The sequence below is a fragment of the Sorex araneus genome, chromosome 8 (genome assembly GCF_027595985.1).
Source record: "Sorex araneus isolate mSorAra2 chromosome 8, mSorAra2.pri, whole genome shotgun sequence".
Taxonomy (NCBI): domain Eukaryota; kingdom Metazoa; phylum Chordata; class Mammalia; order Eulipotyphla; family Soricidae; genus Sorex; species Sorex araneus.
In genome coordinates, this window is record NC_073309.1 from 55922975 (window position 1) to 55941433 (window position 18459).

Sequence of the window (18459 nt, forward strand, 5' to 3'; positions counted from 1 at the left end):
TATCAATGTTTATTCTGTGAGTGAGGGTCCCAGCGCCCGGGCCCGGCCCTCCCCCGCCCTCCCCGCCGCGTGTGGCGACCCGGAGCTCAGCCCTGCCCCCCGCACGCGCAGCCAACCGCCATCCAGCTTCCAAGAATCTTATTTGCATTTCCGGGAGACACGGCCCAATGGGAAGGCGGAGCTCCACCCCCCTCCCGAGGGGCGGCACTCCCGGCGGACTGCACCACTCTGGGGATCCGTGGATGGGGGAGTGCCGGGGTCCAGGGGCGCCTCCGCCTTGCAGGCAGGCCCTCAGCTGTTCAGCGGAAGAGGGGGTTCTCATGCTGGAAGAGGCCCAGCAGTCCGCTGTCGGGGCTGGGCTCCTTGATCAGCTTCTGGATCTGTAGAGGAAGGGGCGGGTACCTGGGAATCAGGACGCGTTAAAGGGTCTGATGCCAGAGACAAGGCTCCATTTTCCTCTTCCCTGCCCTCTCAGCAACCACTGGCCAAAGTGGCCAGTTAGTTCCTCTTTTCAAAACTTTCCCTATGGTGCTCTCACAGGTGATGGGTGAGGTTAACACCCCATCACCTGCCACCCTGGTGTCCCCCCTTGCTGGCTGACCCCTGAGGAATCCAAGTCAGCCCTGGGGAGCCTCCTAGGTGAGCTCACCTTCTCAGTCCAACCCCCACCTGGCCCCTCAATGCCCCTGGATTCTCTGCCTGCCTCTGAGACAACACCACAGGAAACCTGCGTCCCTCTCATCTGCCTTTTCCCAGGGCATCCCTGCAAACCGTCACATCTGGTCTGACCCCCCCACCACTCCAGAGTGCACTGGCAGACAGACACCCCAAATCTATGAGGAGAGCCAGCTGCCCCCCCTTCCATGAGCTCACGCTGCCCCTAAATAAGCAAGTTCTGTCCCACCTGTGGCCTTGGCCCAGGCTCAGTGGGCCAACTACACACCTCCAGACCATTTGCAGCTGGGGCTGGAACCCAGGCTGCTCTGCTGTTATGTCACCCCCACCTCCTCCACAGAGCTGCAGGAGGAAGGGGGCTGTGATATCAGGGCTCTTCCCATTATCCAGAGGCAGTTGGCGGTCCCTGCTGGGTGGCCATTGGGTGTCCCCTGTGCATGGAGGGATGGGCTAAGGAACAGTGTGGTGACAGATAAGTGCCTGAGTTCAAATTCCTACTGGCCCATATGTGCAAAAGCGGTTGAGCAGCGTCTGCTGCTTGTGCCTGGCAGCCCTGGTGCCTGTGATCCCCTGCACAACACTCACAAACAAGTACAAGACCCAGTACAGTCACAGTACAGTGGGCAGGGTGCTTGGCTTGCATGATGTGGCAAACTTGGGTTCTACTTCCAGTACCCTGTAAGGTCCCTCAGGGATCACTACCAGGAGTGATCTCTGAGCAGAGACAGAAGCCAGCCCAGAGCAGCATCGGTGTGGCCCCTAAACCCAAACCACCATCAATATCATAAAACCACCTCCTCTTGGGAGACCTCTGCACCAGACCCCCAATAGGCCCCAGGCTTTCTCAGCCCCCAACCCTGGCACCGAGGAGGAGGTGGTGGGTGCTGACAAGCCAGTTAGCAACTTGAGGGGAGGTGGTGGGTAGGGCTGGTACCTCCTTGAAGTGGGGGTGGGAGGAATCCCCCACGAGCTGCAGGATGAGCCCCTCGCTGGTAGAGAGGAAGACCCCGCTCTGGCGCATCCGGGACATGGCCACCAGCCGGTCCACCTGGCTGTGGGGGTGGGGTGGTTAGCGGAGGGATGCCCCGGTCCTGGGAAGGGCGCCCCTCAGGAGCCCCCTCACCTGCGCGAGGAACAGGCGTCCACCACCACATGCACCTGCAGCTCCCTCTCCAGGAGGTCCAGGGCGGTGTTCTGGGGACAGAGCGGGGCACTCACAAGGAGACCCAGGCAGGATGGGGTCCCTGTCTAGGGGGCTGGGCGTGGGGCCCATGGGGGCCTCACCAGGATGCAAGCCTGTGCTTCAATGCCGCAAAGGATGACTGAGCGCAGCTGGGGCCGGGAGTCCAGCTCCTGCCTCACTGCGGGCACCATACTGAAGCAGGTCTTGGGCACAGCCTTCAGGCCCTCTGCCCCGAGCTCGGGGACCGTAGGGCCCAGGCCCTGTGGGTACTGCTCCGTCAGCACCGCAGGCACCTCCAGCAGCCGTGCCACCTGCAGGGGTAGGGAGAGACAGGCCTGAGCCTGAGAGGGACTGGGGCCCAGACCCCTGCATCTGAGGGAGGAGGCTGCAGAAGGGAGCCCTGGGTACAAAGGAGCAGGGGCTGCCGAACTGACTCCAGGGCCTGAGAAAGGCCTGGGTAAATTCTGGGTCTGAGCAGGGGAGATGCTGGGAACCTGGACTTGGTCTGAGGGAGGAGGCCTGGGAACTGGACCCTGGTTTGAGGGAAGAGGCTGGAGGAGTGGGCCCCAGCTGATGGAGGAGGCTGGACCTTGAGCATGCGGGCAGCCACAGAGACAATTTGGGGGAAGTAGGCGACACCGCGGAATTTCTCCTGCATGTCACACAGGAAGAGGATTGTGGATCCTGGATGGATTCGGCCCAGGCCGGGTCTCACAGCTGCCATGTCCTGCAGGGTGGGGAGAGTAGTGAGGTGAACAGGCTCAGACATGGGGCCTGTCCCGGGACCCTTGTTCGCCCCCTTCCTCCTGCACAGACAGGGTGGTGTAGCTGCATTTCCATCCCTCCCTAGCTCCATTCTGTGCCCTGCAGGCTCCAGCTCCAATGCCTATGAGCGCCATGCAGAAACTGAGGCCCAGGGAGGGCAGCCAGCCCTGCACCCTCCCAGCTGTAGAAGAGCCCAGGGAAGCTCCTTGTGCACCCCGACCCCTAAACAGGAAGTCAGATGCAAGTTACGGGTGACCAAGTCTCCGCACACTCACTAGGCTTCCTCCAGAGATCAGGGCCCAAAGGGGTGGGGCAATGGAGAATACATGAAAACCGAGTCACAGAGCCCTGGGGGTTTGGGGCAATGGAGTGTGTCAGTCTGGCATGTGTGGGTGAGGCCCCTAGGTCTCACCTCTCAGATCCCCAACACCCCAAGCCAAAAGAACCCTGCCTCAACAATAAGCACAAGATGGCCACTGGCATACTGGGAGCCTGGGTCCACTGGAGCTGCAGGTGGGTGCAGGCAGGCGGGGGAGAAGAGGCTCCAGCAGATGATGGGGGAATCCCAAACTGATGTTGAGTCCCAATCTCAGCTACACCCCCACTTCCAGGAGGGGGGTGAATAGGGACGGGGGTGGAAATGGTGGAGGGCTGGGTCAGGTGCCTGTCCCTGGGCTCCAGGTAGGGAGGTGACAGCGGCATCCCCCAGACAGAAGCCAGATCACATTTCTCGTGCTTCTGGCTCTGAATCCTCTGACCCTGGTGCCACTGGAACACCTGGTGGGTCAAGTTCTAGTCACAGGAGGCAAGGCCTTGGTGGCAGGGGAAGCGAGCAGGGCAAGCCCGGAGCTGTGAGCGGCAGCTGGGAGCGAGCAGCACGGTGCCAATGGGGACAAAGTGTCCTGCCCTGTCCTCCCTTTCTGGCATCCAGAGGGAACCAGCCCTGCAAGGTTGCAGAGTCAGGCCCTGGACAGAGTGAAGGACACTGGGTCTTTGTCTCATTGACAGCTGGATTCCCTCCTGCACAGCCCAAGACTTTGGGGCAACTGCCCTAGCCAGGCAGAGTGACGGGGTCAAGTGGGCCACCTGTGACATAACTCAGATGTTGACACCCAAACATGGGCTCATTTGGGCTATTTTGAGATTTTTCTCTCCCCAACACCCCCCAAAGCCAATATGCTGCACTTCTATCAAACACTTCCACTGGGTCCCCTTCAATAGTGTGTGATGTGGGGCAGGGCTGGGGAAGACGGTGGGGGAGGATCCCAGAGACTGAGTGGGGGGGATCCGGTTTTGAGGAGATAAAATAACTTGCATATGAATGTGAAAGCAACAGAGCTTCTGGGCTGGAGACTGGGATCCAGGAAACAGCCCGGGGGCAGGTGGTGTCCGGTGGCCTCGGGGACCCGGAGCAGGGATTTTCTGGCGCTGTAATCCCCAGGTGCAGACTCAATTTCCTCCCGGGGTTTCTCCCAAAGTGGAGGTCAAGCCCACTCCCAGCTGGGAATATAGAGGCCCGCGAGGGCGCGGACCCGGGGCCGGGTGACCTCCCGCCCGGGCAGTGCCCTGGCTGGGGACGTGCTGCAGGAGGTGCGGGCACCGCTGCACGAGTCGGGCCTCCCCGCAGTCTCGGAGCAGTGGTCTCGGCCGGGAGGCGCCAGGTCTGATCCCGCCACGCCCCGGGCCCGGCGACCTGCCGGACACTCACCTCGTTCCGCCTGGACTCACGTTGCTCGCTCCCGGCCGAGCCGAGCCCGAACCACGGTTGGCCCAGTTCGGCCGGCCCGCCCGCCCCCAGGCTGCGGCGCCCAATCGGCGCTCACCAGTTTCGGCCCCGCCCGCAGTCCATCGAATCCGCGAGCGCGACTTCTTCGCCCCCTCCCGCGGGCGGCGCGAGCGACCAATAGGGAGCGGCGGTGGGGATGAGTGGCGGGCGCCGGGCCCCTACGTGTGTGGGGTGCGGGCGCGCTTGCTCCAGGAGTGCAGGTGAATGGAAAGTGGGCCCGGAGACGAGAATCAGAGAGCGAGGCAATGGTGAAGCGCGTGTCCAGGCCTGTGCCGGGCCTGGGCATCACCCAGCCTCCGCTCTAGCCCCGCACCTGGCGCAGCCACTCACCTCCTGTCAGTCACGGGCCGTCCAAGCCCACCAGGTGGTCCTTTGATTTTCTTCCCAGCAGCACACCCACCCCCACTACCCCCGCCTTCATTGTGCTTCTGGCAGCACCCGCGCCCCGTCCTCCCCACCGGGAATGTGAGCGCAAGCGGACAGAACTCTGGTCTGGTTTATTCACCGCGAACCCTCAGCGGCTGCATCCCAGCTCCGAAGGCGCTGGTCCGCCTTGGGAAATGCGGGGCCAGACCTCAGGGCCCAGATTAGGGAACTGGAGCCCGGGGCATGGGGCTGGAGGCCTAGATGAAGGAGTAGAGGTGTCGGGGCTTGGAGTGGGTCTCTGGGTTCCTTTTATTTTCCCAGAGGCTTCTTTGAGGAGATGGGGACAGACAGCTCCTGGGGAGATCTCTGGTTGGTCTTCAGTGGAGCCCAGCTTGCCATGTCATGGGGAACAAGTCCCCCAGCAAGTGTTTGGGAGTCCCTGAGAATCGCAGGCGCAGGACTCACCCCATCCGCACCCCCAGGCACAGCCACGCTCTAAGAACTCATTCCCTCTCCCCAGGTGCCCTGGAGCAGGAGCTCCGACCTGCCCCAGGTCTGGCTGTTCCAGTGCAGGGCGGGAGGGGTCCGAGGGCATCCAGGGACTCTGCAGGGTGAGTGTGATGTCCTCAAAGAGGTCCAGGGTGGCGGTGGCATCCAGGGCATCAAGGCTCAGGCCAGGACCCACCGGAGCCTCTTCCAGGGGGGCCACAGCACAAGCCACCCCAAGGAAGAGGGATGGTGGTGGTGGCGGAGGTGGTGGTGGTCTGCAGGTGGGTGCTTCCTGGGACAGGATGGACCTGGCCAGGTGCTGGGTGGCAGCCTCAATCCTGGCAAACTGCCTGCAGAGAGATGGGAATTAGCGAGGCCCGCCAAAGGCTCTCTCCTGCCTGTCTCTGTCTCGGGCTTCCCTGCCCCTGCGAGTCTGTCTGTCCCACCTGGTCGTTTTTTCTCCAGGTCCACAATTCGGGTTTTCTTCCTGATTTTTGGTTTTGGTTTTTGGGCCATACCCTACCATGCTCAAGGCTACTCCAGGCCTCAGTGCTCAGGGATACTCCTAGCAGTGCTCAGGAGACCTTGCAGTGCTGGGGATTGAGTCCATGGCCCTCCTTGCCAGGCACTTGCCTTAACCCCTGCACTCTCTCTCCAGCCAATGGATCATACACTTTAGTTGTAGTTTTTTTTTTTTTTTGTATTTTGAGTCACATCTGGCATTGCATCAATCTGGGGGTGTCCTCATGCAAGGCAAGTGCCATGCCCGCTGTACTATTTCTCTGGCCCCTGGATCATACACTTTAAAGTAGTTAGTACAGGGGGCTGGAGTGATAGCATGGCGGGTAGGGCGTTTGCCTTGCACGCGGCCAACCCGGGTTTGATTCCCAGCATCCCATATGGTCCCCTGAGCACCGCCAGGGGTAATTCCTGAGTGCAGAGCCAGGAGTAACCCCTGTGCATCACCGGATGTGACCCAAAAAGAAAAAAAATTAAAAATAATAATAAAAAAATAAAGTGGTTAGTACAGGGCTGGAGTGATAGTACAGCAGGGAGGGCATTTGCCTTGCATGCGACAACCCCGATTGATCTCTGGCATCCCATATGAGCACTGCCAGGAGTAACTACTGAATGCAGAACCAGGAGTAAGCCCTAGGCATTGCTGGATGTGGGCACCCCCCCCAAAAAAAAAAAACAAAACATGTCTGTCTGCTTGGTGGCCAGATCTTGAATAGGTCTGGGGACCTGCACATCCCACATGATTACTCAGGACGCGGGCAGCCATTCATGGGACCACTCGGAATTTGCTGGCTTTTGCAACTTCTTGCCCAAACGCATATGCTCGATGGGGGATGTGGGCAGGAAGCCAGAGGGAAGATGAGGGCCAGTGGGGCTGGAGCTGCTGGGACTGCTGGGGTCAGCGCAGCCAGCACAGTGGGGATGTCTGGGAAGTGAGACAAGGGGCCCCTCCTGCCCTGCCTCTCAAATCTCTGTCATGCCCGCCCTATCCCAGCCCTCACCCTCAACCCCGCAGCACAGTACTTGGCCTCTTGCAGGTCCCTACACTTGCTCTGCGCCCACTGGTTATCTTGGGTGACCCACCCCTGGGTGTGCTGTGCTGGCACACTGCCAGGTGGACGGGGATTGGCATCTGTCGCCCTGCTCTTTTTTTTTTCTTTTGGGCCACATCCTTCAGTGAGGAGTAACCTCAGGGGTTACTCCTGGCTCTGCACTCAGGAATCACTCCTGGCAGTGCTCAAGGGATGATCTGGTATGTCCAGGTTGAACCCGTGTCAGCGCTTGCGAGGCAAGTGCTTTCCCCAAGCACTGTCACTCCAGCCCTGGTCTCCTCTCTTTGATCTCTCCTGTGACTGTGCTTTCCCGGTGGGGGCCTCCAACACGGCCCTAGTCCTTGCCCCGGCACTTTTGTATGTGAAGCCCCTTCAGCCCCAACCTCTGTACCCTTACACCCCCCAATCTTCTCATACCTCCCCTCTCAGGGAGAGCTTCTCAAGATGTAATGGCACCCCAACATCAGAAAATTCCGGTAAGGAACACAAGTCACACTCGTGGTCAGAACACGGGGATGGGGTGCCACAGTCTGTGCCCATAAGACTGTGCAAGGGTGAGTTAGCACGGTTGGCACTAGCACCGAGAGTGTGGTATCTGCCGCTGACAACTGGCAACTCCGCAAGCTCGCACCCACCGCCTGACTCCACCAAACTCGCTCTCATGGCACGGGTGTCCCGGAACCCCGCGCCTCCACAGCCCCTCACCTGCAGATCTGGTTGTGCAGAAAGCGCCGATGGTTGAGCCTCCTCTTGGGGGGCCGGGACTTCCGGGGCTGCAGCACTCGGAGTACACGGGCAGCTGCCCCACTCACGAAGGTGCATAGCTCACGGGGGCTGGGCTCTGGGACTCCAGGTGCTGCCGGGAACCCTGGGTGCATGGCTGCAGTGCTCTGGAGCCGCTGAGATATTTCTGGGAGCCCAGAGGGACAGCCAAGTCTAGGTGGAGGAAGGGGAGCAGAGGCCCCCTTTTGGGGCTGGGACGGGAGGGTGCTGCAGGATGGGGTGTAGGGCCAGGCTGGTCCCCTGCTGAGGATCAGAGCACGGAGGGTGGCCTAATATAGGAAGCGGGTGGGAGCCAGGGGCTTTCTGTGCCCCCCCTCCTGCCTAATTAGCAGATTGTTGGGTCTGGGAGATGGGTCAGGGGCCCAGGTGTGGGGTGCAGAGAAAAGCGCCTGGAGATAGCCAATTAGGAGACAAAGGCCAATTAGGGAAGCGAGGCTGAGGCTGAAGTCAACTGCAGCGATTAGCTTGGAGAGCCAGTAATTGGAGGGGCTGGAGCAGAGCCCCCACCGCCCCCTCGCTTCCAGACTGCTGTGTTTCTGCCCAGTGAGCATCTAGGGGAAACAGAGGCTCCGAGAGGTGTTGGCCAGCCTCCAGGAGGATCGGTTAAGGGTGTCGCCCCAACACTCTGAGTCCTGTGCTCTAGCAGTGGCAGGGGAAGCCGAGGACACAGCTGGGTGCAGGGTGGCTCAGGTGGAAGATAAGCCAAGAAGGGGGACCAGGCCTGGTGGCAGCAGGTGGAAATGGTACGTGTGGTGTCAGTCACTCCTGCTGGGTAGTGACAGGAGCCTCTCCAGGTCCTGTCCTCCCTTTTTTTCCTGTTGTCTCCAGATTGTCTCCAGCTCCTCTGGGCTCCCCCTCCCCCCTCCCCTTTCGTGGAGGTTGTGTGTGTCACCCAGATTGGGTGCTTCCCTCTGTTTCTGTCTTGGCCTTGGCCGGCCATAGCCACGTTTGTGTGTATGAGTGCTTGTGTGCCTGTCTGTGCGTGCATCTGCATGTATGTGTGTGCACATGTGTGCATATGCATGCACATAAGTGCATGTTTGTATGTGTGTGGGTATGTGTGCTTTATATGCATACATGCATAGATGTGTACAAATGTGTTTGTGTGTGGTCAGGTGTGCATATATGCACATAAGTGCATGGGTGCATATTTGTGTACGTGTGTGTGTGTGTGTGTGTGTGTGTGTGTGTGTGTGTGTGTGTTTGGTGTGGGGCATGGCTCAGAAGCTTACCGGCCCAACAGAGTCCAGAGTCACTCAGCTGAGGGCAGAGACCCAGCAGGAGGTCAGGGCTCTGGCCAAGAAGACAGGGACCCCTGCAGCTTGGCTGGGCCTGACTGTCCTCACAGCTCCTGGACCAAGGACTGGCCAGGCCGCATATACCCCGCCCTTGCTGGGCAGGTTCTGGCCGGCGGCTGCTCCACCAGGGGGCGCCCGCGTTCTGGGCTGCAGCCCCAGAGGGACACAGGCACGCGGATCTGGGGTCCCTGCTCCCCTTCTCCCCACTAAGACAGGCAGAGCGCCCACACCCGCACAGGAACGCCCATGTGGGCAGGTTAGGGGTAGTTCACAGGCCTTCCCCCATGGCCATCCTCACAGTGCAGGGGTCGGGGGCAGGCTCTGAGGATCCACCCAAACCACGCCCCACGCTGGGGAAGTTCTGCACGGTGGGGGAGGGATGCTGCTCCTGAAGGGACGGTGGTGACTATGGTCCCGCCGCCTGGATGGAAGAGATGGCAGCTAGGATCATCCCAGCAGAGGGTGCGGGAGGGCAAAGGGCTGGGGCAGAAGGAGGCTGACTGGGGCGAGTGAGGGGAAGCTGGCTCTGGAGTCAGATACAGGGCTTGGGAGGACACGTACGCTGAGCCCCCGAGGGTACAGGGCAGAGGTGGTGCCTGAACCTCTGCACTTGGCTCCAAACTGCTTCTGCGGCCACCTGTCTTTGGGGTACATGGACCCACCTTCAATCTGCTCCCATCTGAGGGGGCATGGAGATCCAGATGGGCCAGTCCACCTCTTACCCTCCCAGGACCTCCCTAAATTGCCACAGTGTCACCTAGGTCCCGAACAGAGCTCAGAGTGGCTGCCCTGCCCCACTTCTCCTGAAGAGACATGTCGGAGTCCCTCACGGCGTGTGTGCACGGAGATGGAGCTTTGCAGAGGTAGTTGCCGTGACTGTGGGGATTGCCCCAGCTGTGATGTGCTCTCTAGAACAGGGTGGGTATCCCCCAGCCCAGGCCACTTTCCCGCAGCTTCAGAAGGACACCCCGGCCTCAGTGGCCATGTTCCGCCACTCTGGGGCAGGAGGCAGTTCTCAGGGCCAGCCAGGGTGCTTCTCTGAGGCCTGGCCTGGCCATGGACCCGCTGAGTCAGGCCTTCCTAGTTTGTTTGTTTACATCTGCAGAACCCAGGGTGGCTAGAGTCTCCTGGGCAAATGGCTCAGCTCCGTACATCTGGACATGGGTCACCTAATTAGAACAGGCCCACCCAGGAAATCTTGTTCATCAGGATTCTCCATAGAAGCAGAACTGATGGGTAATGTCGGGTTCTGTGGGGTAAGGAGGTTGGACCACACTCAACTTGGCTCTGCCTGGGATGGAGCCAGGGTCAGCTGCATGCAGGACTAAGGCCTTAGTGCCTGTGCTGGTTCTGTACTGGCACTCCAAGAAGGATGTCTGCCTCAGTGCTTCCCACAGGGTGATACTGGGGGCGGGGGGGCCCAGAACATAGGGGGTGGCACTTTCTGCTTGTTCATGTAGAGAAGACAGATTTCCGGGAGTGCTCAGTGAGTATTTCTTACAGAAAGGGACTGTGGGCTGAAGAGTTTCCCCCTCTGCTGTCATGTGTTACATAATCAACTTCTGTCCTCTATACAATGTACCCTCTGGCGACAGAATCTCCTTCTTAGTAATCTCTATTCATTTTCATTTGTTTAGGGTCACTCCTGGCAGTGCTCAGGGCTGACGCCTGACTGCACTCAGGGATCACTCCTAGAGGGGCTCAGGGAACCAGATAAATGCCCAGGATTGAATTCAGCCATGTGCAAGGCAAGTGCCTTAAGCCTGCTTCATCACTCTGGCCCCATCTCCTCTGCCACCCATCATCGCTCTCCACAGGCCCCCCAAGACAGTTACATTGGCATCTGGATTATTTCAAGCTGAGGGCAACTGACCCTCTTTGTTTCTGACTGGGGAGGCCCCTGGGAGGAAGAAGAGGTATGAGAAGGATGAGCCCCAGGCCCTGCTGCGTCCGCCCTTGCCCACCTTCCTGTGCCTCTGCACAGAGCCCTTCCCGGCCCTGATTTACGAGAGGGGAACCAGACCTGTCGTGAAGATTTTGTCTTCAGAGACCCTTCAGGGGAGCACATGCACGCAGAATTCTGCCTCCTGTCGGGGCCCTCCTATTCCACCCCTGGAAGCCTCAGCATGTCCTAGTCCTTGGTTCAGGATCAAGACACTCATTTTGTTTTGTTTCATTTTGGTGTTTGGTTTTGGCTGTGTTCCGGGCTCAGTCCTGGCTCAGGGCCAGGGATCACTTCTGGTGGAGCTTTGTGGACTGTGTGGGTGCTCAGGATGGAGCTCAGGTCAGGGTTCTCCCTGCCCTCCTCTCAGTCTGACCCGCAAGCCCAGCCCTCCTGCACCCTCTCATTTCTGTGGGCCCCCAGTCTAGAGACTGAGATGCTTGTCAGGTGCCCTGGCCTCCAGGATGCGTGTGTCAGAGACGAGGCTTGACCAAGCTCTGGGGAGGCCGCACTGAGCCAAGGGACACAGAAGCAACCACTGTGTTTCCTTTTGGTGGACTTTGAACCACACACTGAGAAGCCGTGATTGAACCGGCCCAACCCCTGCACACTGGCCTCATTCTCCAGAGAAGGGGTATCACCCCCCGGAATTACAGAGGAAACAGGCCACTCGGGAGGGAGGTGGCATGTACTTATCCATACTTCTGGATTTCAAATGGGTCCGTCTTCTCCACACAGATGGGGAATTATGGTCTGCTTCCTCCAGGACGTTTGCTCTGGTTTCCCTCGCAATCAGGAAGGGCAGATAGCATTGGGATGGGGTCATTGGAGAGGAACACCAAGTTCAGGGGGGTAGGACTAAGGTGACTGCATATTAGGTTCCTGGGAAGGATTGGGTGGGCCTTGACCACCCACTCCACCCTCCCCCCACTGAAAAAAGTGCATCATCCGGTTAATAAGAGCTGCTGATCTCATATAGGGCACTTGGTTCCCTTCAAATACTCCTGGGCTGGGTTGGTGTCAATCAGAAAGAAGGCCTGTGCCCAGAGGCTGTGCACCTACACATCTGCAGTTCTGGTGCCCTGGCCAGCTGTATCCAGTGCTGGGTACAGGACCCAAGCCTCCTTACTTTCTCTCAGAGCACAAGGCACAGCAGGGTCATTTGTGACTCACTGGCTCCCTTCCACCTCCATGACTCTGGCACCAGTCACTGAGGCAGGATCGGAGTGGACTGGGGGTCCAGGCACACAGCTAGCAGGCCTCTCTGATGGCTGTCATCATAGCTTTCTGTTTTGGCTCCTGCACCTCCAGCTTGCTGGTCACATGCTGGAAAGGACACACAGGAAACCTAGAGTCCACGGAGGCCTGTGCCTGGCACCAGGGCTGAGTTCCCTTGCCCACCCATGTGGCCATATTACCAGGACCAAGAATGTGGGCTGTACACGCCCACCCCCTAAACCCTTTGCTTATTTTCTGGTTCCTAAGGGACCAGAAGCCAGGGAAAATAGACGTGCAGACTCCTTTTCACCCATCTTGGCCCTAGTGCTTGGAGGAAGGGGGGGTGCAAGAGCTCCAGATGCTCTGGGGGAACCTTTCACCATCAGAGAGACCCCAATGATAGACCTCAGAGGAGTGGTGCGGTGGTACCTAGTCCGCATCTACACTCAGCCAGTGTGGGCTCCTCCCTCCATCAGCAGATGTCGGGTCGCCCGGAGGTCTTCGGGGTGCTCTGGAAGAACAGCCCTTTAGCCAAACTCCTTCTCCATCCTTCTCTGCTCTTCCTCAGCTGCCCATTCCAGATCCCCACGGGGACCAGGGTTCCGACAACCACACATGCAGGGACGCAGAGTGGACACCCAGGAAGTCTGAGAACGTGGGAAGTGGGGTGGAAGCACTGCATGCCTCAGATTCGCCAAGGCGGGAATGGACATCCTCTGGCCTGAACTGGGGGTGACCAGACCTCCTGGTAGGCGAACTGTACTGGGAACCAACACTGGAGATGGTTAGGTCGCGCAGAAGCAATCGATACCGACAAAGAGGAACGTACAGGTTGTTTTATAGAACCCCACACCGGCTGACCTGTCCGCAAGAGGCCAAAGACTACAACGCCCAGCATGCCCCGCGCGACCGGGATCAGCGAGTGTGGCGGCCAACGGGAAGCGTCGAGGGCGGGAACTCGGCGCACGTGGCGTCATGACGTGTCACGGCGACGTCGGGGTTTGTGTGCGCGAGAGGCCGCCGGTAAAGGTTGGGTGCCGCGCGCCGGGGGCCGTGGGGAGGGGAGCGCGCCCCCGCCCCCCGCCCGGCCCCCACTCCCGCCCCGCAACTGCCGGGCCCCGCCTTCCCGTCGGCCCCCGCGGGAGGCCCTGGGTTTCCCGTGCTCGCTCCCCCTGTCCGGGCCGCAGGTGAGACCGGAGGGTGGGGGAGGGGGAGGGACCGGAGGGCGGAGACGTTGGGAAAACGGCGAGCGCGGAACCGGAAGGGGCTCCTTAAAGGGAAGGTGACTACTGCTCCGCCGATTTCTGTCCGCTGGGCCGGCTCCTCCCTCTTAAGGGGCCAGAGCCTGTTTTTTCGAGGGGCGGGGCAGGTTGCGTTTCCCGGGACCTGCCCGCATGCCCGCCTCGCTGCTAGTTTCCTAAGGCTGATGACCGAGTCCCGACAGTGGAGGGGGAAGCTCCTGAGTCCTGATGGCCGGATAGCAGCGTCTAGTTTAAGCTCGGCCACTAGTTTAAGGTGGAGAGGGACGTGCAGTGAGACCCTCTTAAAGGGAAGTGCGGCCTGAGGATGGGGTGTGGTCGGTCTTTGGAAAGGGGACGTGTCCTTTCTGGGATGCGAGGGGGCCGGGCTCTGATCCCACATTCCAGGCACGTGTGGCCCCGCGCTATAAGTAGTCTCTTAAAAGGACTTACTTGCGTTTTAAAAGGGACGCTCACGTTTTAAAGGGAAATTTTGCTGCCAGTCTGAAGGGGGGGTTCGGTCTGCGTATTCAGAACGCTTCTGCGGAGTGCGCCCACTGCGCTTTCTTCCTGGGCGCAGGGCTGCAACAGTGAACCGGTGCCCTGGGCACGTAGTGGGCGGGGATGCCAGCGTTGCTGCTGAACACCCGCTGGTACCCGGACAGCCCCCTGCAAAGTGGTTCGGGACCCCAACCAATCACCCCGGTACTGAGGGTGGGAAGCCTTGATGTCCGAGCAGGCTAGAAGGTGGTCAGTTCTGCGGAGGGAGAAAGGCAGAGATGCAGGGTGGGGATTAAGGCCACTGGAGGTGGGAGGGGGGTGTGTTAGGGAAGATTTGGAGGGGAAGAGGGGGCTAGGTGGACCTGGCAGGGAAGGGAGGGGTTGTAGGGAGTCTAAAGTCTGGCGCTCACCCCTCGGCACCCCAGTTGTCCTTCCTATGGAAGAAGCTGTAGAGCCTTCAGCAGGTTTCACTGGGGTGTGAGGAAAGGGTCAGGACCCTGTTTCGCTGCGGGGCGGGCAGAATTGGCCCTCAGGCCTGGTGGTCTTCCAGTTGGGAATGTTGGTGCTGGTAAGGGCGTGGCTGACTAGGTGGTCTCAGGAGGGAGGCAGAGAGGCTGCCTGAGGCTTCTCTAGGATGCTTCAAATTCCTTGGTGAGGTGGAGGTGATTGCTGGTAGGGTTGGGGGCAGAAACTCTGGACTTGGGCTTTGCGCATGTCGAGGGGTCTTAGGGCCCAGGAGCAGAGACTAGGCACAGGTCTCTGGCCTCAGGTGTGGACCTGTGCTCAAGGAAGTTCCAGGGCTCCCAGCACCCCACACTGAGAAGGGGTACCAAGTGAGCAGAGGACAGCCAGTCCCGTGGGGCTGAGGTTTCAGGAGGGCCCATTGCGGGGCAGGATGGAGCTGCGCTGTCACCCCTTTCCAGAGGAGAGCTGCGCCCTTTTTCTGGCTGGGTTGCTGGAGGCATACTATAGTGGACAATCAGCCTGGCCTGATCGGAACCTACTGGGCCGTGAATGTGGAACCCCATGCCTGCCTTCAGCCACGCCCCTAAATTACTGCAGGAACTGAACGTGTGGTCCCTCACCTCCCCTCCCGCTACTGGAAGAGGCACCGCTTCAAAGGGAAGCTGAGGCTCAGCACTTCCACTCAAGCTGAGGGCCAGGATCCGCGTGGTAGACCTGGAGGCAAGGGTAGATCTGGGAAGTTTGGGTTGGGGTACCAAGTGGGTGCCAGCTCTACAGTGCTCTGAGCCTTAAAGCCCAGGCTACCTTCTCACCTGAGAGCTGCCAGCCTCCTAGATTGCATGCTGCCCCAGCTGGCCGGAGTGTTTCACTGCCCAAGTCTGGCATCCAGGGCAAAACTGGACCTCTACAGACCCTTAAGCTAAGGGAGCAATAGGCAGGGGGCGGGGCCTGTGGGGCGGGGCCTATTTAAAGGGCCAGCAGGCGGGCTGGAGTGGGGCTGGCCCGCCCCCTGACTCGGACTCCTCCCCTCCCCAGGTGTGATGGTTGGCTCTCACACGGACATGGTTCCCGCCTCCACCGCGGAAGGGGCTGGGGAGAAGCCGGGCCCCACGGCGCCTACTGCCCAGTACGAGTGCGGAGAGTGCGGCAAGTCGTTCCGGTGGTCGTCTCGCCTCCTGCACCACCAGCGCACTCACACGGGCGAGCGACCGTACAAATGCCCCGACTGCCCCAAGGCCTTCAAGGGCTCCTCGGCCCTGCTCTACCACCAGCGGGGCCACACGGGAGAGCGGCCCTACCAGTGCCCTGACTGCCCCAAGGCGTTCAAGCGCTCGTCCCTCCTGCAGATCCACCGAAGCGTACACACCGGCCTTCGAGCCTTCACCTGCGGCCAGTGCGGCCTGGCCTTCAAGTGGTCCTCGCACTACCAGTACCACCTGCGGCAGCACACAGGCGAGCGGCCCTACCCGTGCCCGGACTGCCCCAAGGCCTTCAAGAACTCATCCAGCCTGCGGCGCCACCGGCATGTGCACACTGGTGAGCGGCCCTATGCCTGCGGCGTGTGCGGGAAGAGCTTCACCCAGAGCACCAACCTGCGGCAGCACCAGCGTGTACACACGGGCGAGCGGCCCTTCCGCTGCCCGCTGTGCCCTAAGACCTTCACGCACTCCTCCAACCTGCTGCTGCACCAGCGCACGCACGGTTCCACGCCTGCCCCCGCTGCTGTCCCCGCCGCCCCGACACTCCCGCAACCCAGCGAGCCAGGTGCAGACTCTGTGGACACCTTCGTGCCGCAGCCTCACAGCCCGCCTGCGCCCCCGCCCGCGCCCCCACCCGTGGTACCTGAGCTCTTCCTGGCGGCGGCCGAGACCACGGTGGAGCTGGTGTACCGCTGCGAGGGCTGCGAGCTGGGCTTCGGCAGCGAGGATCTGCTTCTGGAGCACCAGCCCTGCCCTGGACCCGAGCCCATGCCCGTGCCCACCCAGCTGCCTGCTCTGTCCCCACCCGCGCCCGCGCCCGCCCCTGCCGCCCCGGGCTTCGCTTGCCTCCCCTGTGGGAAATCCTTCCGGACAGTGGCTGGACTCTCCCGCCACCAGCACAGTCACGGTGCTGCCAGCGGGCAAGCGTTCCGCTGCGGCAGTTGTGACGGCGCCTTCCCGCAGCTGGCCAGCCTCCTGGCGCACCAGCAGTGCCACGTGGAGGAGGCAGCGGCCGGGCGCCCACCTCCCCAGGCCGAGGCCGCCGAGGTCACCTGCCCCCAGGAGCCCCTGGCGCCTGCTGTGCCCAGTGCCCCAGCCCCGACGCCGCCCACCACTGAGCGGCCCTACCAGTGCACTGAATGTGGCAAAGCCTTCAAGGGCTCCTCGGGGCTGCGTTACCACCTGAGAGACCACACGGGCGAGCGGCCCTACCAGTGCGGCGAGTGCGGCAAGGCCTTCAAGCGCTCGTCCCTGCTCGCCATCCACCAGCGTGTGCACACCGGCCTGCGCGCCTTCGCCTGCAGTCAGTGCGGCCTCACTTTCAAGTGGTCGTCCCACTACCAGTACCACCTGCGGCTGCACTCTGGGGAGCGCCCCTATGCCTGCAGTGAGTGTGGGAAGGCCTTTCGCAACACGTCGTGCCTGCGGCGCCACCGGCACGTGCACACGGGCGAGCGGCCGCACTCGTGCAGCGTGTGTGGCAAGAGCTTTGCACAGACATCCAACCTGCGGCAGCACCAGCGCGTGCACACAGGTGAGCGGCCCTTCCGCTGCCCACTGTGCCCCAAGACCTTCACACACTCCTCCAACTTGCTGCTGCACCAGCGCACGCACTCCGCTGAGCGCCCCTTCACCTGTCCCATGTGCGGTCGGAGCTTTGTAATGGCCGCCTACCTGCAGCGGCACCTGCGGACACACGCGCCAGTCGGCACCCCAGCTGTCAGCGGCTCCCCGACCCCAGCCCTGTTGGCTGCGGCTCCGGCTCCAGCTCCAGCCGCCACCCAAGATGTGCACATCCTCCCACACCTGCAGGCCACTCTCTCCCTGGAGATGTCAGGGGGTGCGGCCCAGGCGCCACCTGCAGGTGCCTCAGCCCCCAATTCTCAGACGTTTCTTCTGGTACAAACGGCCCAGGGCCTCCAGCTTATCCCCAGTAGCGTCCAACCCCCCGCTCCCCCGCCCCCGCCCCCGCCCCTCCCATCCAAACTCATCCTGCTGCCCTCCAGCCCCAGTGGAGGGGGCAGCCATTCTGGGCAGGGCTCGAGGACAGTGGGGAAGGCGGGCCAGGGCGCTGGAGTGGTCTGGCTGCCCGGGCCTGGAGGGTTGGGTATGCAGGGTGGGGGTAACTCTGGCACCTTTGGGGCTGGGCCGAGCCTCATTGTTCTGCAAAACGTGGGGTGTGGGGAGCCAGGGCCCCAAGAAGTGAGTGGGGTCCAGCTACAGCCCCTCCGGGCCGCCCCAGAAGTGACCACGGTCCAACTGCAGTCGGCCCCGGAGGTGACCACGGTCCAGCTGCAGCCTGCCCCAGAGGTGACCACGGTCCAGCTGCAGCCGGTGGCAGGCCAGCTCTCTAACCCTGGGGGAGCTGTCGCCACTGAGGCCCCCAACCTGCTGGTGGTTCAGAGTGGGGCGGCTGAGGAGTTGCTGGCGAGTGCAGGCCCCGGGGAGGCAGGTGATGCAGAGGCTAGTGCAGGCGTGGTGCAGGATGTGCTCTTTGAGACGCTGCAGACCGATGACGGCCTGCAGAGCGTCCTGGTGCTAAGCGGGGCTGATGGCGAGCAGACCCAGCTCTGTGTGCAGGAAGTGGAGACCCTCTCCTCTGGGCTGGTCGAGCCACCGGCCCCAAGCCCTCAGGGACAAAAACTGCTCATCATCCGCAGTGCTGCGACCACTGAGCTGCTGGACAGCGGTGGTGTTGGGGGAGGCACGACCACTCTGCAGCTCCTGGCCCCGCCACCACCGGGCTCCGCAGCTGCCACCACACCCATGGGCATCCCCGCTGCCTCTGTCCCACAGATGGTGCATGTGGTTCCAGCTGGAGCTGCGCCCGGGGCCATCACCCCACAAGGGCTCCCCTCGATCCAGATCGTCCAGACTGTGCCCACTGTGCAGCTCGTGCACACATTTTGAGTGGGATCCCCCAGAAACTCGCCAGGGAGCTGGGCTTGCTAATAAAGACCGGAACTCCTCTGTGCTCTTT

General features: G+C 61.3%; 3 protein-coding genes across 6 annotated transcripts; 1 reads left to right on the forward strand and 2 right to left on the reverse strand.

The window, feature by feature from the left end:
- Positions 1 to 59: 59 nt before the first annotated feature.
- ISOC2 (isochorismatase domain containing 2) lies at positions 60 to 4449 on the reverse strand. The gene is made up of 6 exons (XM_004617010.2): positions 4332 to 4449; positions 2448 to 2585; positions 1960 to 2169; positions 1799 to 1869; positions 1610 to 1727; positions 60 to 380 (listed from the first exon to the last, which is right to left on the reverse strand). The coding sequence occupies exons 2-6, from the start codon at positions 2580 to 2582 to the stop codon at positions 300 to 302; spliced, it is 615 nt and encodes a 204-aa protein (XP_004617067.2). The 5' UTR covers positions 2583 to 2585; positions 4332 to 4449; the 3' UTR covers positions 60 to 299.
- Positions 4450 to 4910: 461 nt separating this feature from the next.
- C8H19orf85 (chromosome 8 C19orf85 homolog) lies at positions 4911 to 7713 on the reverse strand. The gene is made up of 3 exons (XM_055146487.1): positions 7541 to 7713; positions 5320 to 5614; positions 4911 to 4961 (listed from the first exon to the last, which is right to left on the reverse strand). Exons 1-3 carry the CDS (start codon positions 7711 to 7713, stop codon positions 4911 to 4913), a joined length of 519 nt encoding a protein of 172 aa, XP_055002462.1.
- Positions 7714 to 13029: 5316 nt separating this feature from the next.
- Positions 13030 to 18449, forward strand: ZNF628 (zinc finger protein 628). 4 transcript variants are annotated; one of them, XM_055145096.1, is made up of 3 exons: positions 13113 to 13263; positions 14878 to 15006; positions 15316 to 18449. In XM_055145096.1, the coding sequence occupies exon 3, from the start codon at positions 15321 to 15323 to the stop codon at positions 18387 to 18389; it is 3069 nt and encodes a 1022-aa protein (XP_055001071.1). In that variant the 5' UTR covers positions 13113 to 13263; positions 14878 to 15006; positions 15316 to 15320; the 3' UTR covers positions 18390 to 18449. The 4 variants fall into 4 exon arrangements, with proteins under 4 accessions (XP_055001069.1, XP_055001071.1, XP_004616995.2 ...); XM_055145094.1 differs by lacking the exon at positions 14878 to 15006 and having other exon boundaries at positions 13030 to 13263; XM_004616938.2 differs by lacking the exon at positions 13113 to 13263 and having other exon boundaries at positions 13297 to 15000.
- The last annotated feature ends 10 nt before the right edge of the window (positions 18450 to 18459 follow it).